The sequence below is a fragment of the Papio anubis genome, chromosome 9 (assembly GCF_008728515.1).
Source record: "Papio anubis isolate 15944 chromosome 9, Panubis1.0, whole genome shotgun sequence".
Lineage (NCBI taxonomy): Eukaryota > Metazoa > Chordata > Mammalia > Primates > Cercopithecidae > Papio > Papio anubis.
Genome location: NC_044984.1, coordinates 113,947,368 through 113,974,217, shown reverse-complemented (window position 1 = coordinate 113,974,217; position 26,850 = coordinate 113,947,368). Strand labels below are relative to the sequence as shown.

Here is a 26,850-nt window from a genome sequence, read left to right as displayed (position 1 = left end):
GACCTGGGGGACACCCAATAAAAATCAGTGGCCTTCTTGACCCCATGGATCACATTTAATAACAAGATTTTTCTTATTTTATTTTCGCTTTAATGGAACCAACATTTTCAGTGCCAAGTAGAAGGACATTTCTGGCCGTAAATTAGTTCAGAGTGATGCCTCTCTAGCGCCACCTCTGGCCTCTCTGGGGTCTTCCCTGGGGACTGAGGGTTGGACTAGATGAGCTTATTTTGGTTATGGAAATCTCTGGAAGGTGGGGACTTCCCTGGGGACTGGGGGTTGGAATAGATGAGCTTATTTTGGTTATGGAAATCTCTGGAAGGTGGGGAACCCCAAGAAAACACAATTCACACGCTGTGGTACACAGGCTTACTTAAAACCATTTTTATTCTGCCTCTCAGCAACACCTTTCATTTGATTTGGGTAAAAGACCAGGGACCCAAACACGCACAAACAAAAAACAAGATGTCAGAAACAGAAATCAGGATCCAGTCTATTGGAATGATGCTAGAATCTCCGTGTGCTGAGATTTCGTGTCCCTGATTCAACGTCCTCCTGGGACAAGTGCTGGCTCATCACAACATCCGGGTAAAATGACAGGTAGAATCTGATGTTCATCAGCTTTTATTTATTTTTTTGCTAGGGTTCAGTATATGAAAAAATGTGGAAATTTGTATTGGTATAGTACTTAGAAACCCCCCCACCAATGGTTAGTCACATCTATGACAACAATTAATTTTCATAACAGCGCTGTGAGGTAAGTAGGCAGGCATTCGTATTCCCATTTTGCAGGTGAAGGAATATTAGGCACAGAGAGGCTAAGAAACTTGCCTAAAATCGGCTTGCATAGCTAGTTAGTGGCCAATTAAAAACCCTGCAAACACAAGAGGGCATTGGAACTCAGATATTGACACTCAGCCTCTTATTCATTCAATTAGAATAATCTGTCTTTCTTTTTTCCTTTTTCTTTTTCTTTTTTTTTTTTTTTTGAGATGGAATCTTGCTCTGTCACCTGGGCTGGAGTGTAGTGGCGCAGTCTCAGCTCACGGCAACCTCCACCTTCCGGATTCAAGTGATTCTCCTGCCTCAGCCTCCCTAGTAGCTGGGATTATGGGCATGTACCACCATGCCCGGCTAATTTTTGTATTTTTAGTAGAGATGGAGGTTCACCATGTTGGTCAGGCTGGTCTCGAACTCCTGACCTCAAGTGATGAGCCCACCTCGACCTCCCAAATTGTTGGGATTACAGGCGTGAGCCACCATGCCCGGCCAGCATAATCTGCCTTTCTTTTGCTTCATTATCGCTATGTTTCTGACATTCATTCTTTGAAGTGACTTTTGCAATATATACATATGTAGTGTGTTAATTACTTGACATTTTCTTGAGTTCTCCTATTTTTCTTAAGTTAATTTATTTGAACAGAAACAATATATCCTATCTCCCACTGTGGGAAGCTGTAAATGGAAGGTAATAAATAAAATAAATACCATGACACAAAACAATATCATTACATTCTTTCTAGACAGAAGACTCCGAACCTGAGACCTGCTCTTTCTTTGTTAAGAAGGGGAAAGAGCCGTAGTGTCTGAAAGGTCTAAAGGACCTGCTAGCACTAAACAGAGACTTTTTCCTTGCTGTAATCAGGATGAAAAAAGAATAGAAAAGGGGAAACATTCTTTGTGATTTGGTATTACTTAATGTTGTTCCTAGAAGCTACTTAAAAATTATCTTGTGTGCCAGCAGTGGCACACCCCTTGCGCTCTGTGAGACGCTGGGTTGCCGTGTTCTGGCAGGCAGAATAATGGCATCATTAAACCAGTACATTCACACCTAAAGGGTTTACATTGGACAGAAAAGAAATACAATGGGTGGCATTTCCGGGTGGCATCCAGGAAAATCAAAGATCTTGCCTGAGACTTGCTAGAGAGAGGAGAGTGAGAAATTAGAAAAAAAAAAAGCACATTCTATAAATACAGCCAGTTTATTCCCAAAACTGGGATAGAGGAAGTGCTCGTGTACCTAGAATTGGCCACTAAGTCCATTCTCAGAGGCTGTTTGACTGAAGAGTGAGGTTTTGGTCAAGTCGACCAACGTGGATGCAAGCAAGGGAGGGGGCCTATTTGGAAATGTAAGGATCAAGACAAAAGACTAGAAAAGCCCCTTCTTTGAGTGTTTAATGACCAGATAGGTAAACCCTGGGCATGGGAGTGCTGACTCCCAGAGGAGGAGTTACTGAAGGTTGTAAGAATAAAAGGAAAAGCAAATCCACAACTTGAACTCTACTAGACAATTTTAAACATGCTGCAAACGTTTGTGCTCAACGTCGTAAATACCAGCACCCGCTGGTCTTCCTAGAAACCTCCATCTCCCCCTGTATGGAGATCCCCTGGATCCCCTCCGTGAAAAGTTATGTGATTTCCTGAGGCTTGCCTCTGGAGGAGAGGAGTGGACACAACGGGATTCGCTAAACCGAGACAGTGAGACTTCATTTTTCTTTTTTCTGTTTTCTTTTCATTTTTACAAATCAATGACTTTGGCTGATCCGGCTGTGCAGCTTGGATTTCCTACATTTTGGACTTTTTTTTTTTCTTGTTCATTTGCCAGGGACCTGCCTCTGGAGAGTCCTGGAGGAAAAGATCTCACAGTCTGAAGTCGAGGATCCATTCCTCAGAAACTCCTTTGGGTGTGTGTGGATGAGGTCCATCCTCCATGCTCACAGCCCACTGACCGCTGGTTCCTCAGGCACTGTGTGGTACAGACAGAGAGAGAAAGAGAGAAAGACCATGGGCTGAGCCTCTGTGGTTGCCTTTCCCAGCTCGATGCCTTCCTTTTAGATGGCGATGACTCTGGTTAAACACATGCTGAAATGTACCAGCCCACCTGCACACTTTTGACTCTAAGCAGGGGCTTCCTTTTGAGAAACATATTCTATTTGGAAAACTTATTTTATCTTACATGCAAAAAAACAAAAACAACAAAAAACAAACAAACAAAAAACCGAATAATGCAGATACGGAAAAATGCCTCTTGAGCATTTCTGAACCTCACTCTCCTCCCCAAGGGTTAGTATAGTAGCACGTTAGCAGTTTGGTGTAAGTTCTCCAGGTGTTTTTCTCTGCATTGAAACTGATCAATAAGCATTTAGAAATTGTATACTCATCATGTGTATGTGTTTACATAATGCAATCGTGCTGCAATTTCTTTTTTTGTTTTACTCATTTATTCAATGTGTATATACATGCTGGGCACTGCTCTAGTGCTGATTATAGTAATAACACTCAACAGTTACCTAGTGAGTACAGTGTGCCAGGCCCTGGAGTATGTGCAATTTAACCCTCACAGCCCTATGAGGTAGGCACTGTTATTATCTCCATTTTATGTACGAGAAAACAGAGGCACAGACTGCTTAAAAGATATACCTAAGGGCACACAGCTACTTAGAGGAAGCACCTGGATTGGAACTCCAGCAGTCTAGCTTGTAAATAGGCACTTTTTTTTTTTTGAGATGGAGTCTTGCTCTGTCGCCCAGGCTGGAGTGCAGTGGTGTGATCTCGGCTCACTGCAAGCTCCGCCTCCCAGGTTCACGCCATTCTCCTGCCTCAGCCTCCCAGGTAGCTGGGACTACAGGCGCCCGCCAACATGCCTGGCTAATTTTTTTTTTTTTGTATTTTTAGTAGAGACGGAGTTTTACCATATTAGCCAGGATGGTCTTGATCTCCTGACCTTGTGATCCACCTGCCTCGGCCTCCCAAAGTGCTGGGATTACAGGCGTGAGCCATCACGCCCAGCTGTAAATAGGCACTCTTAAGGGCCATGCTGTATTATTATGGGCAGTAACAGAAATGAAAATGTCCCTGGAGTTCTCATGCCAGTAGGGGGAAACAGACCATAGATATAGAATTTATCAGGGAGTGGTAAGGAACAGGAGTAAAACTGACTAAAGGGATAGTCTCTTTGCTAACGTAATATAAGAACAAGTGCCAGATGGAGAGATGGGGGCCAGGGGAGATGAGGATGGGGGAGGGGAGATGAGGATGCGGGCAGAGGCAACGGCAAGTGCAGAGTCACTGCAGGGCTTGTAATATGCTTGCATAGCTAAGAGAGGATGTCTCTACGTGTATACTTTTTCAAAAAATAGAGACGGGATCTCACTATATTACCCAGGCTGGTCTTGAACTCCTGAGCTCAAGTGATCCTCCTGCCTTGGCCTCCAAAAGTGCTGGGATTACAGGTGTGAACAAGGGCACGTGACCCTGTCTCCATGTTTAAACTGCAGTGTGGTATCCCATCATACGAATATATCACTCCTAATTTAACCTGCCTACTGACGGACATGTAGGTGGTTTCAAGATTTCTCCTACCGCAAACAAAGCTGCAATGAACATCATTGCACATCTGTGGTTCCCAACCCCAGTTGTGCATTAGAGTTACCTGGAGAACCCTACAGTCTACCAATCCCTGGTCCTATTACTGGAGATTCTAATTTAATTGGTGCAGGGTGGGCCCTGGGCATTGTTTTTTAAACTTTTTTTATTTTAATTTTTTGAGACAGGATCTTGCTCTGTCACCCAGGCTGGAGTACACTGGTACATTTATAACAGACTGCAGCCTTGACCTCTTGGGCTCAAGCTGGCCTTGCACCTGAGCCTCCCAAGTAGCTGGGACTGCAGGTGCGTGCCACCAAGCCCAGATATTTTTTTAATTTTTAGTAGAGATGGGATCTTGCTATGTTGCCCAGGCTGGCCTCCAGCTCCTGAGCCCTAGTGATCCTCCTGTTTCTGCCTCCCAAAGTGCTGGAATTACAGGCATGAACCACAGTGCCCAGTGGTATTGGCATGCATTTAAAGCTCCCCAGGTGATTCTAACACATAGCTAGGGTGAAGCATTACTGCGTTATGTGCATTTTTGTGCACCTGTCTCTAAGGTGGATACTGAGCAGTGGAATTGCTGGGTTAGTGGGTGCCTGGATTTTATATTAGATACACCCAAATTGACTTTCCAAAAGACTGTCCCAGTTTTCTCTTTCACCACCAGTATAGTGTCCAATTTTTCACATCCTGGCCAACCTTGATATTCCCCATCTTTTTAATTGTTGCAATCTGCCAGACAAAAATATGTAGTATTTTTTGTTGTTGTTGCTTTAATTTGTGCTCTTGATTACCAGTGAGGTTTAACATCTTTTTAATGTTCATTCGGATTTCTTCATCACCGTGTGCTAGCTTATATCCTTTTCAAAGCAAAATTCCTTCCATTGTTGCTGGCAACTTAAGTCTGATTTGTCTCTACCTCAGCTTATCTGAACCAACACAGAAAGCCCCGTCTAACCTTCTGGAAATAGGTAACGATTCCCATTTTTCATTATGGAATCATGAAACTTCTCTGAGCAGAACAATTTCCAGAAAGCCTTTCCCCAGCCAACAATATAGAAAAGAAGAGGGATTTGCTTTTAAGCTTTTGCAAAAAGGTCAAGTTCCTGCTTCATGTCCACCTTGATATGTATGTCTCGTTCCAATTCTGATGCAATTGAAGGATATTTTGAGGCCAGGAAAGGATTCATTTCAATTTGCTTATGAGAGAGGAGCTTTCCCAGTACAGAATGGGTCAAGATCTTCTAACTCTGTGCCTGCTAAGGAGACACAGTCATGGGACCCTTATCCCTGTTTAGAGGTAAGTTTTTCCTTAATGAAAACCTTGGAAAACAAAGGCTGTTGTTGTTAAGAATGGCAAACAAGCGTTTTTAACACACAGGTATGTACCTGGCTGTTTATACCTCAACGAGACCACTCAGAGACGTACATTCAGGGGAGTTGCATTGTACATGCATTTAACTTATGGCAGATCGACTATTTATGTTCCTCAAAAAGAAAAAAAGCGACAGAGCTGAAGTTTCTGACTGCCGCCCTGCTCAATGATCATGAGCACGGAGGGGGATGTCACATCTATTCCTTCTATGTGAGCCCAGAGTGTGGTTCCGGTGTCGAAACAGATGCCATGAACCCTAAACCCAGCCACATACTTCAGCTGACTCTCAGCCCAAGGAACAGTCACCTCTTCCAACACTGAAGACAGTCACCTCTTCCAACACTGGCTATGCTGGGCTGATCGAGATACCATGTGTGAGTCTCCAATAGGGTGCCCTCCTTGGATACTTCCAAGATTAAGTTTGATATACTCAAAGCTCACCTTGTGCCCTGACATGAGAGCCTTACTCCTGAGTAACAAGAAACTCCACTGTATTAGCAGGGTCATCTGAGAATGTCATATTTGTCACAGAGGACATTTGTCTCATACCCAAATGTTGTCATGGTCAACTGTTTCTGCTGCTAAGGACGTTCTGCCAAATTCCACAGAGCATCAGATAAGAGAACAAGAGCCTGATCTCAAGGAGAGAGGAAAAGAGCTGGGTGTGGTAGCCCAACCCTGTAATCCCAGCTAACTCAGGAGGCTGAGGTGGGAGGATCACTTGAGGCTGGGAGTTCAAGACCAGCCTGGGCAACATAATGAGACCCCTGTCTCTAAAACAAAAACCAAAAACAAAAGGGAGGGAGGAAGAGAAAATTTGGGAGGTGTGTTGACTTTCCAGGGGAGCAGCAATAACTGAAGCTTCTACCAGATACCTTCGGTGTGATATTGTGATAAAGAATAATAAATATTTGGTCCCTACATCTGGTTCCTGAGACAGAGCTCCTAACACCCTTGTAGACTGGGTACTAGGAGAATCTTTTGTTTTGATGTTTTGTCTTGACTCTAGTTTCTGACACAGAGCTCCCAAATTCCTTGGAATTTCCTGGGTGATAGGACTATATTTATTCTAATGAGGCAACTCTTGGTGGGCTCCTGGATAGCCTCAGGTTGTGGGTGGGTTGCCAGGGGAACTAGCCATGTAATTAGAAGGTTGGAACTTCCAGTCCCAACCCCTGGACTCCAGGGAGGAGAAATGGGCTGAAGGTTAAGTTGGGCACCAATGGCCAATGATGTAATTGATCATGCCTACGTAATGAAGCCCCCATGCAAACCCAAAAGGACAGGGTTGGGAGAGCTTCCAGATTGCTGAATGTGTGGTGGGACCTGGAAGGTGGCACACTTGAACAGGACATGGAAACACCACACCCCTTCCTACATACCTTGCCCTATGCATCTCTTCCATCTGACTGTTCATCTGTATCCTTTGTAATATCCTTTGTAATAAATGGGTAAACATAAGTAAGTGTTGCCTTGAGTTCTGTGAGCCACTTTAGCACATTAATAGAACCTGAGAAGGGGGTCATGAAGATCCCCAACTTAGAGCCAGCCAGTCCGAAGCGCAGGTCACAACCTGGGGCTTGCAATTAGCATCTGAAATGGGAGGCAGTCTTGGGGGACCAAACCATTAACCTGTGGGATCTGACTCTAACTCGCAGTAGATGGTGTAGTAATTGAGCTAAATTATACGATACCCCGTTGGTAATCACTGGACAATTGCTTGGTGTGTGGGGGAAACAAAACACAACTGGTCACAGCTGTGTGTTGTGTTGAGCGTGTAAGAGAAGAAAAACTGTTTATCTTTTTATCTTAGGGATGTAAAAAAGTCTTGTTTGTTGGCACATGTCCACAGAGGCAAGAATGTTCTTCATTAAATGCAAAGTCCTAGAATAGTAGTTCTGCAACTTCAGAATATTTAGAATTATTTTTCGGGGAAGGTGGCTTGTGGTATTTCCAGGCTACTCAGGAAATGGGGTGCAGGAACCTGCATTTTTATAAACATCCCAGATGAATCTGTCCTAGGTGGCTCTGAGATTTGTGCTTTGAGAAACATCACTAGAATAACCTAATCTTGCTTGAGTCCTCAAGGTATCAGCAGGAAGCAAAAGTCTGCAAATAGTTTGGTTTTGACTAGGGATTTGAATTACTAGGATTGATAAACGGATGGCTACTATATTTAAACATTTCACCTGTGTGATTTATTTCTTCACTTTCCCTAGCAACTTGAGGGTGGAGAGTTTTCTGACTTTGAAAGACTGCAAGTCCATGATTCTGTCTGGACTAGAACAATTCTCTGCTGTCAATGCAGGATTCTATCCAAAATGGTTTAATATTTCAGTTGAATAATTCCCAGCTCTTAGGAATTTGATGTCATGAAACCCTGTGTTTCATTGCCCCAGCCACCATGTGGCTTATGTAGATATCCTGTAACATAGGATGAATGAGAGCTTTTCATGAGTTTGGGTAAAGACTATCATGATCTGAGACTATGCCAAGGAAATAAACTACCCGCGATTTCAACCATTTGAGATTTCAATCTGTTCTCTAACACACTGGCTATAGCTTTCTTTTTTTTTTTTTTTTTTTTGAGACGGAGTCTCGAGCTGTGTCACCCAGGCTGGAGTGCAGTGGCGCGATCTCGGCTCACTGCAAGCTCCGCCTCCCAGGTTCACGCCATTCTCCTGCCTCAGCCTCCGAGTAGCTGGGACTACAGGCGCCCGCCACCACGCCCGGCTAGTTTTTTGTATTTTTAGTAGAGACGGGGTTTCACCATGTTAGCCTGGATGGTCTCGATCTCCTGACCTCGTGATCCACCCGCCTCGGCCTCCCAAAGTGCTGGGATTACAGGCTTGAGCCACCGCGCCCGGCCAGCTTTCTTGATAAGGATTAAGAATCATTTTTTTTTTAAGACAGGGAATTTACAATTTTTAAAAGGCAGTAGTTTACTTCAAACAGTGTTTTTGTTTTTTTGTTTGTTTTGTTTGTTTGTTTGTTTGAGACAGGGTCTCACTCTGTTGCTCAGGCTAGAGTGCAGTGGTATGATCATGGCTCACTACAGCCTCAATCTCTGGGCTCAAAAGATCCTCCTGCTTCGGCCTCCTGAATGGCTAGGACTACAGGTGTGCACCACCAAACCCAGCTAATTTAAAAGAAATACTTTTTGGAGCGACAGGGTCTTGCTATGTTGCCCAGGCTGGTCCTAAACTCCTGGCCTCAAGAGATCCTCTCACCTCAGCCCAAGGTATTGGATTACAGGTGTGAGCCATCACACCCGGCCCCCAGACAGCATTTGGAAATGAATAAACTCAGAAAACTCACAGATTCATGGGTTTTGGGTCAGGCTTCGACTCCTCTAATGTCAGATTTTTCCAGCCCCTCTGTGGAAACAGATTGTTGCAAAGGAGCCTGCCTGTGGGTAGACCTGCTAGGTGGCAACTCCATTCCCCTCCCTAGCATTGGGTTAGACATAGCAGATTAGGATGATGAGTTTGCTGTAAATGAAAACTGGCCAGTCCATGAATGGCCACCATCCGCACGTTCTTCCTTGTGGACTTTGATGCAGGATATTTGCCAAGGTTTGGGAAAGACGGTTCTGCCCGCCACCTGCGTCTGAATCCTCAGGTTGGAAGCAGGGGCAGCTGAAACATGCAGATGTTCTTGAGCCTCACTTCTGATTTAGCAAGTTGGAATCTTTTGAGGTGAGGCTCGGATGCTAACTTTTTTTAAACCTCTCCAGGTAACTCTTATGGAGTGTAAAGCTTGGGCACTTTTGCCTTAGAAGTTTCACATTGCCATTTAATTCCTCCCATAAATGAGGGCTGGGAGATTTAATTTCAAAGGATTACTAAGAAATTGGCCGTGTTACTTGGAAGACAGAATTGATTTCATTCTCTAACGGCTATTTTCTGCCTCCTTCCTTCTTTCTCTCTGTCTCCCCCCGCCTTCTCTTGCCCATACATGCATATGACAAAGCCTTTAAATTTGAGTTTCTCCGTGGAACTCTCTTTTAAAATGTATTTATTTATTTTTTGAGACAGGGTCTCACTCTGTCACGTAGGCTAGAATGCGATGGCATGACCATAGCTCACTGCAGCCTTGAATTCCTGGACTCAAGTCATTCTCCCATCTCAGCCTTCCAAATAGCTGGGAATACAGGTGTGTGCCACCATGCCCAGCTAATTAAAATTTTTTTTTTTGTAGAGATGGGGTCTAGGCCAGGCGCGGTGGCTCAAGCCTATAATCCCAGCACTTTGGGAGGCCGAGACGGGCGGATCACGAGGTCAGGAGATCGAGACCATCCTGGCTAACACAGTGAAACCCCGTCTCTACTAAAAAATACAGAAAAACTAGCCGGGCGAGGTGGCGGGTGCCTGTAGTCCCAGCCACTTGGGAGGCTGAGGCAGGAGAATGGCCTGAACCCGGGAGGCAGAGCTTGCAGTGAGCTGAGATCCAGCCACTGCACTCCAGCCTGGGCGACACAGCAAGACTCCATCTCAAAAAAAAAAAAAAAAAAAAAAGAGATGGGGTCTAGCTATGTTGCCCAGGCTGCTCAAGGAACTCCTGGCCTCAAGAGATCCTCCCATCTCTGCCTCCCAAAGTGCTAGGATTATAGGCATGAGCCACCATGCCTGGCCTGTTTTCTTTAATAACAGAGGGAATGGCATCTAGAAGGAATTTGACCCTACAGATGGGGAAATAATTCAATTCTCATTTTATAGTTAGGGAAATTGAGGCAGAGAGAGTTTAATAATTTGCCCAGATAGCCTGTGTGGTAGAAGTAGGATCTGAATCCTGATAAAGCTGGTATTAAATCATAGGCTCTAACCATTGTGAACAGTGCCTTTTAGGAAGAAGGAACAGAGAGGCTACTCCTTCTCATACCTTTTATTCCTAAGGAAGCTTCAATCACAAGCAGAGACATTCAATCACAAGCAGAAACACTTCATCCCCAGATAAAAACACTTATATTAAAACTGGAGAAAGTCTACATACGAATGCTTCTAGATCCCTTCCAACACTTCTTGGATGGAGTTGCCATGAGCAAACTGATCTTTGAAAGCAGACTGTCCACTAGAGACTGCAAAGTAGATAGTGTCTAGGCTGAAAATATTGTTTCTGTGTTTTAGTAATGTGAATTGCTTGTCAATATCTAAAAATCAGATTTTACATAAAATTCCAGATTTCCAACATCTCTTGAAAAATGAGCCCCATGAAGCCTGCATGGTAAGTGGTTACAGTTGGAGCAGAGTGGTGGCTGCTTCCTTTAAACTGTGCTTTTGAAATTACCATGGTCCCCACCACTTCCTATTGTCCTATAACCAGGCTACCTCATGTATGTCCTTTCCCTGACCCCTGTACTCCTTTGATTTTGTGAACCTTGGCCCTGACTCATCACACATTTCTGTAAGTTGAAACCTCACCATACCATTCCCCCGTAAATAAACCCTGGAGTTAGCCACAAAGCAAGTACCACTTACTGGCCTTTGTTACTGGGTGTACTAGCAGGGACATATTGACTTAGAGGCAGTGCGGAGTTTGGCTAAGAACACAGCCTGAAGAGTGACACTATCCTGGTTTTAAATCCTACTTTTTCCACTAACTAGCTGTGAGGCTTTGGGCAAGTCACTTTACCTCTCTGAGCCTCGGTTTCCTCATCTGCAAAATAGTGATAATAATACCTATCTACCTCTTTGGGTTGCTGTGAAGACTCAATGAGGATTAATTCATGTAAGAGCTTAAAACAGTACCTGGTATATGTCAAGGTCTATGTTAGTGTCAGCTGCTATTATTATGACCCACTTAGCTCAAACACTAATCTAGGCAGTATGCATTTTCACAAGTTCCCAGGAGCCAAGCCAAGGCTTGGCCTCATTCCCTTGGAACACTGTCCTTTGTTTGGCTCATAAGCATAAAGCCTTGAATTCTATTTAATGACATCTTGAATTCTGAGGTCCTTTCCCAGTAACATTGATAATAATAGTAGTAATAGGATTAATAAATGATTTATATTTTTGTGCACCCACTAAAGAACAGAGACACCAACCTACACATTCTGTGAGTCATCCAATTAACCTTACAATAGCTTTATGAAACGAATTATTCTCATTTTACAGGTGAGGAAACTGAGGTTCAGGAATGTTAAACAATTGGCTGAAGGTCTCACAGTGAATAAGTGGTGGCTGGGTCCTGGGTCCAGGCAGTGTGGTGCCAAAACCGCACCATTAAACCCACACTCTGTGGCTCCCCTGCTCACAAGTTCACAAGCACCTTACACCTTCTCTGAAGAATATAGTCAGATTCATTCACATGTATTCTCCAACCATCTTTCTCTTCATAGGCCAACATCAAATTTGCCATCCTGCAGGCAAGAAACCATGAGTTTCCTTTCATGTTTGAGTGTCCTTTTCTCTTTTCTTTGGCCAAAGCCATTTAATTTTCTTTCGTGACACTTCCTGTTTTGATATCTTCCCCTCTACCCAGCTGCCACTGATTGTTCCTGGATCTGCCTTGTTTGATAGGAAGTGGATCTATCATGACATCTGTTACTCTCTTGGTTGCCAAGGTTGGGTTGGCTGATCTGGAATGTCAAAAGAGGTCTCCTTCCTCCCTCACCCATCTCGGTAAGCCTCCTTTGTCAACCAAGAGAAAGAGGTTGACCTTCTCAGCTCGATGGGTGTAGAATTTTGGTCAAGGGTATAGGAGTAACCATGCCGCTCTGACAGAAAAGTGAAAGAATTTCTCAGCATTCTTATCTGTCTTACCAGAAATTACATAGCAAGACAGAGATGGATCTGGGCTTGTCATTTCCGGGTCTGGGTTGCCTATCACATGACCTTGCCATCTGTCAAACTTCTGATGGAAAGTGTTATTGATTCTAGCAGATGGAGCCCATCTGAGCTGGTTAGAGAAATCAGAATAAATTTGTCCCAGTTCAGAGGGACAACACATCAACAGCATCCGTCTTTTTATGAGATGAGAGTTCATTGTCAATACCAAAAATACGTGGTGACCCTTCTGCCCTTAAACTAAAACAGTTATGCTAGTTTGATGCAAGTAGGAGTTTATTTAGCAGATGATGTTCTAGGGCAGAGCAAATAGCAATCCTAAATATCCCATTTACTCTCCCACATTTCCCACCCTCTTACAGTTAGGTGGGATTATGTGACTGATTTCAGTCAATGTGAGCCTAAGCGACATTTGTCGCCAGGCAGTAAAAAGCCCATGTGGGATTCTCCAGTCTTCCTCTCCCCCGCCTTTGCCTGAGGACACCTCATGTTCTAGATCTGAAGTTGGCAAACTACAGCCCACAGACAGATGCCTGTTTTTGTAAATAAAGTTTTATTGGAACACAGCCACGCCTGTTCATTTCTATATTGTCTATGGCTGCTTTTGTGCTAAAATGGCAGAGCTAAGTAGCTGTGCCAGAGACCATGATCGGGACCATATGGCCTGCAAGGCTTAAAAGATTTACTATCTGGCCCTTTACAGACAAAGTTTGTTGGCTTCTGTTCTAGACAGAGCAGCTACAAGATGGTGGAGCTTTGTATAGCGTGGGACCCTGTGTGACTGTGTGGAGGAGAGACCTTCTACTGACCTATATGATCCATGTAATGGATCCATATTGTTGATCCAAAGAAGGATCCAAATCTTCTTTCTTTATAAATCACTCAGTCTGAGGTATTTCTTTACAGAAATGCAGAATGGACTAACACACTACTTTTGTGCTACAAAGACTGAGTTGAGTAGTTGGGACTATGTCCCTCTGTCCAGAGAATGTAGGGCCTGTAAGGCCAAAAATATTTACTATTTGGTCATTTACCAAAGAAGTTCACCCACTCCTGCACTAGAAGATCCACAATGTTGCTGTGTCCCTCTGGACTGGGACAGATTTATTCTGAGAAGAAAACATGAAAACCCTTTGGCTTGGGGTTGTTACTGGAGCATAACCTAATCTACCCTAACAGATTCCAATGGGCATTCGAGAAAGGGCAGTTGACATAGGGAGGGATTCAGAAAGCCTACTTACTTCCTTGTGAAGTGAACTGCACAAGAAATGCCGATGATGAGCAGGCCAATGATGATGGAGGCGATGGCTACCCACTTAGCATTCCGCCCAAGCCGCCTGGCTCCTTCGTAGTCTCCGTCGTTGTAGCTGTTCAGAGACTGGGGGACACAAGGGAAGAGCTGGTGATGACAGATAACCCACAGGGAAAGGGATGGAAGTACTCAGGCTGTCCTGATGAAAAGGCTCCAAGAGCCCTCTGGTGACTTTGCTCATCTCACTGACAGGCTGCTAAACAAACAACACGGTCATCCCCTCCTCCAGGAATCCTTCCCTAAACACTAAGGATGAGTTAACTGCCCCCTCTGTATTTCCTGATGACTTTTGTCTTAGCATTCACATAATAAGATTTTGTCTCTCCCACCAGCATGTAAGTGCAACGTGGGCAGGGGTCATCATCTGTCTTTTTTCTGTTTTTTTGAGACAGTCTCACTCTGTCACCCAGGCTGGAGTGCAGTGGCACAATCTTGGCTCATTGCAACCTCCACCTCCCAGGTTCAAGCAATTCTCCTACCTCAGCCTCCCGAGTAACTGGGATTACAGGCGGCTGCCACCACGTCCAGCTAATTTTTGTACTTTTAGTAGAGACAGGGTTTCACCACATTGGCCAGGCTGGTCTTGAACTCCTGACCTCAAGTGATCCACCCACCTTGGTCTCCCAGAGTGCTGGGATTACAGGCATGAGCCACCATGCCCAGCCATATGTCTTGTTCAGCATGGCATACCAGTGTCAAGTGCAATACTTGCCATGTAGAAGATGCTGGATAAGTATTTGTAGCATAAAAGGACAAATGAGTATGTCTGTCTTGTTCACTAGAACAGGGGTTTGCCAATCATGGCTCATGGGCCAAATCCAGCCTGCTGCCTGTTTTTGTAAATAAAGCTTATTTGGAACATAGTCACACTCATTTGTTTACTATTGTCTGTGGCTATTTGATATAGTTTTGTTGTAGGGCAGGTAAGCCCCAGAATTGGAGCTTAGCCTGGGAATTTTTTTGGCCTCTCTTAGGAAATAATTTAAGAGTGAGCTGGTGGTAGAAGAAAGCAGCTTTAGGCTGGGCATAGTGGCTCACTCCTGTAATCCCAGCACTTTGGGAGGTAAAGGCGGGCAGATCACCTGAGGTCGGGAGTTTGAGACCAGCCTGGTCAACATGGTGAAACTCTGTCTCTACTAACAATACAAAAACTTAGCTGGGCGCGATGGTACCTGTAATCCCCAGCTACTCGGGAAGCTGAGGCAGGAGAATCGCTTGAACTTGGGAGGCGGAGGTTGCAGTGAGCAGAGATTGCGCCATTGGACTCCAGCCTGGACAACAAGAGTGAAACTCCGTCTCAAAAAACACACACACAAAAACAAACAAACAAAAAAAACAGCTTTATGGAGGCGGTGGCATTAGAGCCCTGACTTGGTTACAGCTCCATGACTGCTCCTGCAGAGCAGGGCTACCCCACAGGCAGCGTGTTGAGAGTGGAAGCTCAGGGCAGTGCTGTAGTTAGATTTATACTCACTTTTAACTATATGTAAATTAAGCGGCTGGTTGTTCAGAAATTTTTAGATAAGGAGTGGCAACTTCTGGGTGGTGGCCCTGGAAAGGGGTGGCAACTTCTGGGTCATCGCCCTGGAAAGCGGTAGTAACTTCTGGGTGCTGCCATAGCAATGGTAAACTGTCATGGCACTGGTGAGCACGCCTGATGGAGAGGAGCTCTGAGTGCCTTTTTCCTGTTTCAGCCAGTCTTCAATCTGCTCTGGAGTCAAGTCCCGCCACCTACCTCAGTTTGGATGTTCGTCCCCTCCACATCTCATGTGGAAATGTGATCCCCAATGTTGGAGGTGGGGCCTGGGGGGAGATGTTGTGGTCGGGGGGCAGACCCTCATTAATGGCTTGATGCCCTCCCTGCAGTAATGAGTTCTCACTCTGTTAGTTCATGTGAGAGCTGGTTGTTTAAAAGAGCCTGGCATCGTTCTCTTTCTGTCTCTTTCTCTCTCTCTCTCGCCACATGACACAGTTGCTTCCCCCTTGCTTTCCACGATGAGTAAAGGCTTCCTGAGTCCTCACTGGAGGAAGATACTGGCGCCATGTTTGTATAGCCTGCAGAACCACGCACCAAAGCAACCTCCTTTCTTATAAATCACTCAGTGTGAGGTATTTCTTTATAGCAGTGCAAAACGGACTGATACACTACCTTTTGTGCTACAAAGACAGAGTTGAGAAGTTGGGACTTTGTCTCTCTGTCCAGAGAATGTAGGGCCTGCAAGCCCAAAAATATTTACTATTTGGTCATTTACCAAAAAAGTTCACCCACTCCTGCACTAGAAGATCAATCCATGAGGTCAGGGACTTTAGATGAATTGTTCATCTCCATGCCCAAGCCAATGCTGTCATTCCCAGCTGTTAAAATGTTGAAATACTCTGTACTCATTGATAAATAGCAGCTACTCTGAAGCTTGTCCCCCTTCCCCAGTATCCCAACCATCCCGCTTGCTCCTCTGCATTTTCCCTGGTTTCCCCATGATCCAACAACTTAAGGGTTATTAGTGCACTTAGCAGAGCGTCTTCTCTGATTCTGTGCTCATGCCAAACTTGTTAAATATTTAAATATCGTCCTTGTTGCTAGTACTTAGTGGTGTCTGGCGCATTGTTGGAGCTCAAGAAATGTTATTGACTGAATGAGTGAATGAATATGTCTGTTTCCCCACAGAATGTGAATTTTTTGAGGGCATCTTTGAGGTCTGCAGGACATAGCACAGCGCCAGGCAAAGCAGAGGTATTCAGAGACTGCCTGCTGCTGAGATGAAGGCCAGATGCTGTTCTTCTCCCTTTAATAATAAGGGAATCTTAACCAATTGACATCATGTGCCTTCTGATAAAATACCCTGACAAGGACATTTTACTTATGCAATTTCCTTTCCTTTCCTTTCCTTTCCTTTCCTTTCCTTTCCTTTCCTTTTCCTTTTCCTTTTCCTTTCCTATTCCTTCCTCTTTCTTCTTCCTTCTTCCTTTTCCTTTTTCCTTTTCATAGTTCATTGTTCTCGAGTGGTCTGATTCAATTACCAGTTCATTCCGGTTCACCGTTTATTCTTCCATTTCTGTTCTTGACTGGCGCTTCACACCACGCTCTGCTTGTTTATGACGGGTTTTACCTTATTGATGGTCTCGATCTCCTGACCTCGATCCGACCTCACTTTCGGCTCTCCCAGTGGTGTTGATGAGCCATCATTCGGTTTACGCGCCTCCTTCCGCCTTCCTTCCAGCCCCCTGAGACATAGTCTTGCTCTGTCACCCAGGCTGGAGTGCAGCGACGTGATCTCAGCTCACTACAACCTCTGCCTCCCGGGTCCAAGCCATTCTCCCACCTCAGCCTCCTGAGTAGCTGGGACTAAAGGCATGTGCCACCATGCCTGGCTAATTTTTGTATTTTTAGCAGAGATGGAGTTTCACCATGTTGGACAGACTGGTCTCGGACTTCTGGCCTTAAGCAACACTCGCCTCGGCCTCTCAGAGTGTTGGCATTACACGCATGAGCCACTGCACCTGGCATTATGTAGTTTTCTCAATATGTTTAGCTTTTTTTTTTTTTTTAATTAAGAGGGAATAATAGGGTATATTCTATTTGAGCAATTTTCTGCAAGACAAATGGCTTGAAATTATTTTTAAAAAGTCAATGTCATGAAAGATGTGCACACCCACCCACCCACACACATCAGGAGACTCTCCTAGATTAAAGAAAACTAGATGAACCTAACAATTATATGCAATGTATGATCCTTGATCATGTCTGGGATTAATAAATAAGTAGCAATGACAGATATCATTGGGACAATTGGGGAAATTCACATGTAGAATAAATGTTATATAATAATGTTAAATTTCTTGAGTGTGATATTTATATTTTGGTTACATAAGAGATTTTTTTCCTACAGAAGATACAGGCTGCATTATCTAGAACTGACATTATTGCAACCTGTGCCTAAATTTTCAGCAAAATAAAAATAAAAATGGCAAAAAATGTTAACTATTGATGCATTTTGGTGATTATATAGGTCATTGTGTTATTTGCTCACTTATACTTGAGGTCTGCAATTTTTCAAAATAAAAAGAACACACAGTTTTGAAAAATAAGCTCTCTTTATCATCCCATGGCTAAGAGTCACCCAACAGTTGTGCTGCAGCCCAAAGAAGGCTGGAAATACGTATTTAAAAGTTATGTACACGCACACCTGTAGTCTAAGTTACTCGGGAGGCTGAGGTGGCAGGATCATCTGAGCCCATGAGTTTGAGGCTGCCGTGAGCTATGATCGTGCCACTGCACTCCAGCCTGGGTGACAGAGTGAGACCCTGCATTTAAAAAAAAAAAAAAAAAAAAAGTTACATACAGAAGGACTCCATCAGTGCTGTGAATTACAGATTTCACTGAGAACCTCTTCCTTGATTCTGAAATCACAGCACTTCAGTAATAATTGCTCCTCTTCCTGGACTATCAAGGGGGATTAGACATATGCAGACAATTACAAGCCAGAGAAATACCCAGTATACCGCAGAGCTTTCTGCTTCCGGAACCTTCAATGAATTCTTGGATCTGGACCTGAGTCAGCAACAGGCTGGAAGACTCAGTAATGAAGAGGAATTGCTTTCAGTCCTCTTGTATGAATGAGAGAGCGAGAACCAAAAACAATGTTAGGGAATTCCGGAAAGGTGAGTTCCCGACTTCCAAGTTATGAACTCTGGAGTTCTCCATCTTGGGTGTTGGTAGTGAAAAAAATGCAGAGAACCAGGCCCTATCATGGAAAGATTCTGATTTAACAGGTGTGGGGACCAGGCAGCACGTGTTTTTTGTGTGTGATTTTTTTGTTGTGGTAAAATATGCCTACAGTTTAATCTTTTAATCATTTTTAAGTATACTGTTCAGTGGCGTTATGTACATTCACATTGCTGTGCAGCCATGACCCACCATCTATTTCTGGAATTTTCATCTTCCCCAGTGGAAACTCCATACCTGTAAAATACTCACTTCCATTCACCCTCTACCCAGCCAATGACAACCACAATTCTTTCTGAGTCCCATAAATTTGACTATTCTGGGTACCTAATACAAGTGAAATTATGCAATATTTGCTTTTTTTGGGGGACTGGATTCTTTTACTTAGACATAATAATGTCTTCAAAGTTCATCCGTGTTATAGCAAGTGTCAGAATTTTTTCCCCTTTTAAGGATGAACAATACTCCATTGTAGGGATACATATAATATTCCATTGCAGGGATACATATTCCATTGTAAGGATATATACAAGATTCCATTCTAGGGATATATACAATATTCCATTGTAGGGATATATTGCATTTTGTCTATCCCTTCAGCTGTTGATAGATGCTTGGGTTGCTCTTTCATTATTATTATCATTAAAAATTTTTTTTTGAGACGGGGTCTCATTCTGTCACCCAGGTTGGAATGGAGTATCACAATCTTGGCTCACTGCAGCCTCGACCTCCTGGGCTCAAGTAATTCTTCTACTTCAGCCTCCTGAGTAGTTGGGACTACAGGTGGATACCACCACACCCAGCTAATTTTTTTTTTTTTTTGTGGATTTTTGGTAGAGATGGGGTTTTGCCATGTTGCCCAGGCTGGTTTCAAACTCCCGACCTCAAGCAATCCACCTGCCTCTGCCTCCCAACGTGCTGGGATTACAGGCATGAGCCACCTTACCCAGCCTATTATTATCATTTTTAAGCTTCACAGGATTGAAAACTTCTGGTCTATGTAATTATCCTTAATGTCCTTCAAGGTCAAGATGCCCATCATCTTTACATTTATTCCAAGGAAGTATGTAATAGAGCATGGGCTTGAAATTCAGAGATCTGAGTTTAAATTCCATGTCTTATCATCTGTGAGAGCTAAGGCATGTTATCAACCTTCCTAAGCCTTAGTGCCCTCGTCTGTAAATTGGGGGCAATAGTAATAGCACCCACTTCACATTGGTGGATCCAATGAATTAATGTGTGTCAAGTGGTTGGCATTGGCTCAGCACCTAGTGTATGCTCAATGAATGTTAGCTTTTGCTGTGAATTGCTACTTCCTGCCTTGCTCTTATTTTAAGTCTGCACTCTTTGGGGGTGTAACAGAATCTTCTCTACCCCTTACTGGATCAGAATCTTTGGGGACCCAACTTTGAGAAGCTGTATTAGAGGTTTTACAAGCAAAATCACTGCATAGAATATTAGAACCCTAAATTCTGAGCTCATAATCCAGTTTAGAATTATATGAATTCAGACCCTCCCAAACTGACCTATTGTGCTGCCTTGGAAAACACAGTTCTGAGATGATAGCCGTGGTGATGAATTCATAGGAAAAATAATGAGGTCCCCTTTCTTTCCTAAAGAAAGAGATCCTGCCTGTTCGGATGAAAAAACAGTTTCATGTCCTAAGCAGCAGTGACCAAAAACATGGGAAGGGCAGCCAGTCTGTCCTGTAGAAGGGTACATCTATCACCTCTGCATTGCCCATGAGCACAGGTGAAATGAGGGTCCTTGGCCATTTGAGTTATTTGACACAAGGCAGAGAGGCTGTGCTTGGTGACCTGGCTGAAGGGGATTTGGGTACAAGCCACAGGTGAATCCTGCCCCGCCTTCATCACCTGCTGTCACTGTGGCATCTTGTATGTAACCCTCCTGACTTTGCAAACCACCATTTTTCCAGGGACATGTTGGGGAGACCTTGAGTGAATCTAGGAATGGGGCTGCTGTTGGCTTGAAAACCAGATGAAAAGCCTCTTTCAGTATTAAGTGTGGACTCTCCTCTCCCCACAAATCCTTTTCCGAATCCATTTTCTCTCCTGGTACTTGGGAAAAGGGCTGCCCATCGGTAGACCTGCTGGGTAAAAGAAAGAAGATGCGGGGAGGGACGAGAGTGGGAGACTCCAACTCTGAGATTTCATTGTGAAGGACTTCCATGGCTGGGGGGTCTCGGGCTTAAGGGTAGAGAACTAACAGTGAAGCAGAAAGAATTCTTTGCCTGCCCCCCCAACATGTCAGCTGTAATTCTTTTCCTCTTTTAATTGGAATTTTATACTGAGGTTCTCCTGGCAGATACGACAGACTGAAGCAGTGGAAATGGATTTTAGAGAAAATGTGTGGTTTATAAATCTTTTTCTGAAGAGCTTAGAATGTAAACTATTCCATCTGGTGTGGAAGAACTAGGAAGAAATGGGGTGGCTTTAGATACTCAAAATTTACATGATCTTATTTGTTCTTTTAAAAATTAATAATGCAATTTATGAACATGTGGAACATTTGAATGCTACAGAAGCACATACAGTCAATAGTAAAACTCTTTCCCTAATCTTATTTCCCAGAGATAACCCTTATTAGCAGTTTGGTGCATCTGCTTCTAGATTTTTCCCCCTATGAATAATATGAAAAGAAAACTGACACTGTCTCCTGCTTCCATTATGACTAAGCACATCATGTATCACAGTCAGGAGAGAGAAACAGCAATTTTCACCCTGAGATACACCAAGAATAACAGAGCCAGTCTGTCTAGTCCTGATCCCTCAAATATTAAAACCTTGAGTGCTTCCCATAAATCTTGGCAAAGACAGCTTCATCCCTACCTTTTGCAACTATGATGTCTAAACACAGGTTACCTCCTTTGTGGATATTGTAATATCTTCAGAAAGATACTGTTTTGTTTTCCAGGAACAGATTAATATAAAACAACTTGGTCACCTTAGTAGCTTTGCATCTGTTTTCTTTTAAATACTTGTGTTTTGCTTTGGCTAGCTGGTCTTTTTGAAGGTAGATTCTCTTGCATTTCTTTTGAAGTAAAATGTTTTCTTCTCTAAATGTTTTGGCCTTCAGTCTTTCTTTGACAAAATAATAATGATAATAGATAATATTTATGAGGCATTTAGTATATGCCAGGCACTGTATTAAATGTTTTTCAAGAATGATTGGATTGGTCCTCACAACACTATGAGCTAGGTGCTTTGTGGTTTCCATTTTACAGATGGGAAAACTGAGGCACAAAGAAGTCAAAGCAATTTGCCCAGTCACGTGGCTTGTTTGGTATAGTGATTGTGCACACACACATACAGGCACAGACACACAGGAGTTTGTGTGTGTGTGTGTGTGTTTTTTCTCTCTTTGTTTTAAGAATATGAATAGGCCAGGTGCAGTGGCTCATACCTATAATCTCAGCACTTTGGGAGGCTGAGGCAAGAGGATCACTTGAGTCCAGGAGTTCAAGACCAGCCTGGGCAACATAGCAAGACCCTTGTCGCTACAAAAAAATTTTAAAAATTAGCTGGATGCCAGGAACAGTGATTCATGCCTGTAATCCCAACACTTTGGGAGGCCAAGGCAGGAGGATCACTTGAGTCCAGGAGGTCAAGACCAACCTGGGTAAGACAGGAAGACCCTGTATCTACAAAAAATTAGCTGGCGTGGTGGCATGTGCTTGTAATCCCAGCTACTTGGGGATGCTGAGATGGGAGGATTGCTTGAGTCCCAGTGTCCAAGGCTGCAGTGAGCTATGATTGTGCCACTGCACTCCAGCCTGGGTGACGGAATAGGATGCTGTTTCAAAAAAAAAAAAAAAAAGAAAAGCCAGATATGGTGGCATGTACCTGTAATCCCAGCTACTCAGGAGGCTGAGGCAAGAGCATTGCTTGAGTGCAGGAGTTTGAGATTATAGTGAGCTATGATTGAGCCACTGCACTGTAGCCTGGGTGACAGAGCAAGACCCTGTATCTGAAAAAATAAAAAATATAAAAATACAAACAGTGTCATACAACATTTGTTCTACAACTTGCTTTTTTTCCATTTAATATGGGGTGGGCAACTTCCCAAGCTAGTGTGTCCAAGTCTGTTTTATTCTTGTTTTCTTTCCCCATTCATGATTAAAATAATGAGTTATATTGACAGACTTCCTGATGTTACATGATCCTTGTATTCTTGGGGAACATCTTGATTTGTTATGGTGCAATCTTTTCTTTGTAACTTTTTATTTTCAAATAGCTTCAAACTTATAGAAACATTGTGAGTTCTATAAACATTATGAGTATGGTTGTCTTATTCTTTTTAAGGGCTTCCTCCTAGTTCATTTAAATGTTCATACCTCACCTACAACTATAACTATAGACATTTAGTTATTTAAAATTTATTGAGATTGCATAATATGCTGTAGTGGACATTCTAGTGAGTATGGCTGTCTTATTCTTTTTAAGGGCTTCCTACTAGCTCATTTAAATGCTCATGCCTCACCTGTAACTATAACTATAGACATTTTCTTATTTAAAATTTGTTGAGATTGCATAATATGCTGTAGTGGACATTCTGATTGATACATTTTCATATGTTTGAGCCTTTGCTTTTGGTGAATTTCTAGGAATGGAATTGTTCAGTCAAACGGTATATGGATTTACATTTGGAGCGATAGAACCAAATTGCCCTGCAAAAAGGTTATCCAAATCTATGCTCCCGCTAATTGTATTTAAGTGTTCTTTCCCCGACATCATTGCCAATACTGTATATTATCAATCTCTTTTTCCAAAATTCTGATGGGTGAAAAAGAATCTCAAGATAAAATTCCATTAATTAATGGCAAGGTTGAGCCATCTCTTCACACTTCAGATCTTAGCTCCAATGTTTTCTTCTCACAGAGGACTTTTCAGACCAGCTTATCTAAAACTGGCCAGCTTTCCCTGGTGACCCACACAGTGCCTGGAACATAGAATGAGATCAATAAGTATGTGTTGAATTAGCAAATGTATGTATAAATGAATATTTATTGATCTTATGTGTTTCTTCTTGATGAGTTTTGTACCCACACCCTTTGTCTAGTTTTCTATTGGTTTGTCTTTTCTTAGTGAGCTGTGGGAAACTTTTACATATTATGGACCAGCACTGTGCAATAGAAATATAATGGGAGACACACAGGTGATTTTGAATTTTCTAGTAACCACATCAAAAAAGTAAAAATAAGTAGGTGAAATTAACTTCAATAATATACATTTTATTCAATCCAACATGTCAAAATATTATTCAAAGCTGTGGTATGAGCCATTTTTCAAGTGCTCCATAGTTACATGTGGCTAGTGGCAACTGTACTGAATAACTGAATAATATTCCTTGATCTGTTACATATTTTGCAAAATTTTCTCCCACTTTCTCGTGGTCTGTCTTTAAAAAATAATTAAAATACTATGATTATAGTGATATTGTATTAAAATAACTCCTGAGTGAATATATTTGTACCAATGGCAGTGTTTTTTTTTTTTCTTGAGACAGGATCTTGCTCTGTCACCTAGGCTGGAGTGCAATGGCATGATCTTGGCTCACTGAAACCTCAACTTCCCTGGCTGAAGTGATCTTCCCACCTCAGCCTCCCAAGTATCTGGGACTACAGGTGAGTGCTACCACTCCCAGGTAACTTTTGTATTTTTTGTAGAGATGAGGTTTTGCCATGTTGCCCAGGCTGGTCTTGAATTTCAGAGCTCAAATTATCCTCCTGCCTCAGCCTCCCAAAGTGTTGGTATTACAGACACGAGCCACCATGCCTAGCCTGCTCTTTTTTCATATGGTTTATGTTTCTATGGAATTTTGTCCCATTGTATTAGTCCTTTCTCATGCTGCTAATAAAGACATACTTGAGACTGGGCAATTTATAAAGGAAAGTGGTTTAATTGACTCACAGTTCAGCATGGCTGGGGAGGCCTCAGGAAACTTACAATCATGGTGGAAAGGGAAGGAAATGCATCTTTCTTCACACGGCAGCAGGAGAGGGAAGAATGAGTACCGAGTGAAGGAGGAAGCCCCTTACAAAACCATCAGATCTCATGAGAACTTACTCGCTATCACATGAATAGCATGGGGGAAACTGGCCACATGATTCAGTTACTTCCTACCAGGTCCCTCCCATGACATGTGGGGATTATGAGAACTACAATCAAAGATGAGATTTGGGTGAGGACACCACCAAACCATATAATTGCACTCCTGGCCCCTCTCAAATCTTATGTCCTCACATTTCAAGACACAATCATGTCTTTCCAACAGTCCACCTAAGTCTCAGCTCATTCCAGCATTAACCCAAAAGTCCAAGTCCAAGGTCTCATCTGAGAGAAGACAAGTCGCTTCCTTCTATGACCTTGCAAAACCAAAAGCAAGTTAGTCACTTCCTAGATACAATGTGGGTACAGGCATTGGGCAAATACATCTGCTCCAAAAGGGAGAAATTGGCCAAAACAAAGTGGCTACAGGCCCCATGCAAGTCCTAAATCCAATAGAGCAGTCAATAAACCTTAAATTTCCAAAATGATCCCCTTTGACTCCATGTCTCACATCCAGGTCACACTGATGCAAGAGGTGGGTTCCCATGGCTTTGGGCAGCTCCACTCCTGTGGCTTTGCAGGGTACAGCCCCCCTCCCTAACTGCTTTCACAGGCTGGTGTTCAGTGCCTGCAGCTTTTCCAGGTGCATGGTGCAAGCTGTTGATGGATCTACCATTCTGGGTTCTGGAGGACAGTGGCCCTCTTCTCACAGCTCCACTAGGCAGTGCCCCAGTGGGGACCTTGTATGGAGGCTACTACTGCATATTTCCCTTCCATACTTCCCTAGCAGAGGTTTTCCATGAGGGCTCTGCCCCCGTAGCAAATTTATGCCTGGACATCCAGGCATTTCCATACATCCTCTGAAATCTAGGTGGAGGTTCTCAAATCTCAATTATTGTCTTCTGCACACCCTCAGGACTAACACCATGTGGAAGCTGCCAAGATTTGGGACTTGCACCCTCTGAGGCAATGGTCCAAGCTGTACTTTGACTCCTTTTAGCCATGGTTGGGGCTGAAACAGCTGGGATGCAGGGCACCACGTCCAGAGGTTGCACACAGCAGTGGGCCCTGGGCCTAGCCCATGAAACCATTTTTCCCTCCTAGGCCTCCAGACCTGTGATGGGAGGGGCTGCCTTGAAGATCTCTAACATGCCCTGGAGACATTTTTCCCATTGTCTTGGTGATTAACATTTGGTTCCTTGTTACTTATGCAAATGCAAATTTCTGCAGCTGGCTTGAATTTCTCTCGAGAAAATGGGGTTTCTTTCTTTCTTTCTTTCTTTTTTTTGAGATGGGGTTTTGCTCTTGTTGCCCAGGTTGGAGTGCAATGGTGTGATCTTGGCTCACTGCAACCTCCACCTCCTGGATTCAAGTGATTCTCCTGCCTCAGCCTACCAAGTAGCTGGGATTATAGGCATGTGCCACCACGCCTGGCTAATTTTGTATTTTTAGTAGGGACAGGGTTTCTTTCTTTTGGTCAGGCTGGTCTCGAACTCCTGACCTCAGGTAATTCACCCATCTTGGCCTCTCAGAGTGTTGGGATTATAGGCGTGAGCCACCATGCCCGGCCGGGATTTTCTCTTCTATCACATCATCAGGCTGCACATTTTTCAAACTTTTATGATCTGCTCCCTCTTGAATGCTTTGCCATGTAGAAATTTCTTCTGCCAGATACCCTAAATCATCTATCTCAGGTTCAATGTTCCGTAGATCTCTGGGGCAGGGGCAAAATGTTGCCAGTCCATTTGCATAGCAAGAGTGACCTTTACTCTTGTTCCCAACAAGTTCCCCATCTCCATCTGAGACCACCTTAGCCTGGACTTCATTGTCCATATGACTATCAGCATTTTGGTCAAAGCCATTCAACAAGTCTCTCAGAAGTTCTAAACTTTCCCACATCTTCCTGTCTTCTGAGGCCTCCAAGTCTCTAGGAAGTTCCGATTTTTCCCACATTTTCTTGTCTTCTTCTGAGCCCTCCAAACTGTTCCAACCTCTGCCTGTTACCCAGTTCCAAAGTTGCTTCCACATTTTCTGGTATCTTTACAGCAGCTTCCCACTCTCCATGGTACCAATTTACTGTAATTGTCTGTTCTCATGCTGCTAATAAAGATATACCTGAGACCGGGTAATTTATAAAGGAAAGAGGTTTAATTGACTCACAGTTTCACAGGGCTGGGGAGGCCTCAGGAAACTTACAATCATGGCAGAAGGAGAAGCAA

At 43.4% G+C, this 26,850-nt stretch overlaps 1 protein-coding gene across 2 annotated transcripts in view; it reads right to left on the bottom strand.

The window, feature by feature from the left end:
• Nucleotides 1-369: 369 nt before the first annotated feature.
• Nucleotides 370-26,850, bottom strand: part of TMEM233 (transmembrane protein 233) — a 47,359-nt gene continuing 20,878 nt past the window's right edge. The window contains exons 2-4 of one of the 2 annotated variants that reach the window (XM_031650808.1): nucleotides 13,770-13,906; nucleotides 11,491-12,101; nucleotides 1,964-2,746 (exon numbers count right to left, since the gene is read on the bottom strand). In XM_031650808.1, the coding sequence (XP_031506668.1) occupies nucleotides 11,993-12,101; nucleotides 13,770-13,906 (246 nt within the window). In that variant the 3' untranslated portion in view covers nucleotides 1,964-2,746; nucleotides 11,491-11,992. Of the gene's footprint in view, nucleotides 2,747-11,490; nucleotides 12,102-13,769; nucleotides 13,907-26,850 lie in introns of both variants that reach the window. The other variant, XM_003907236.5, reaches the window with a different exon arrangement.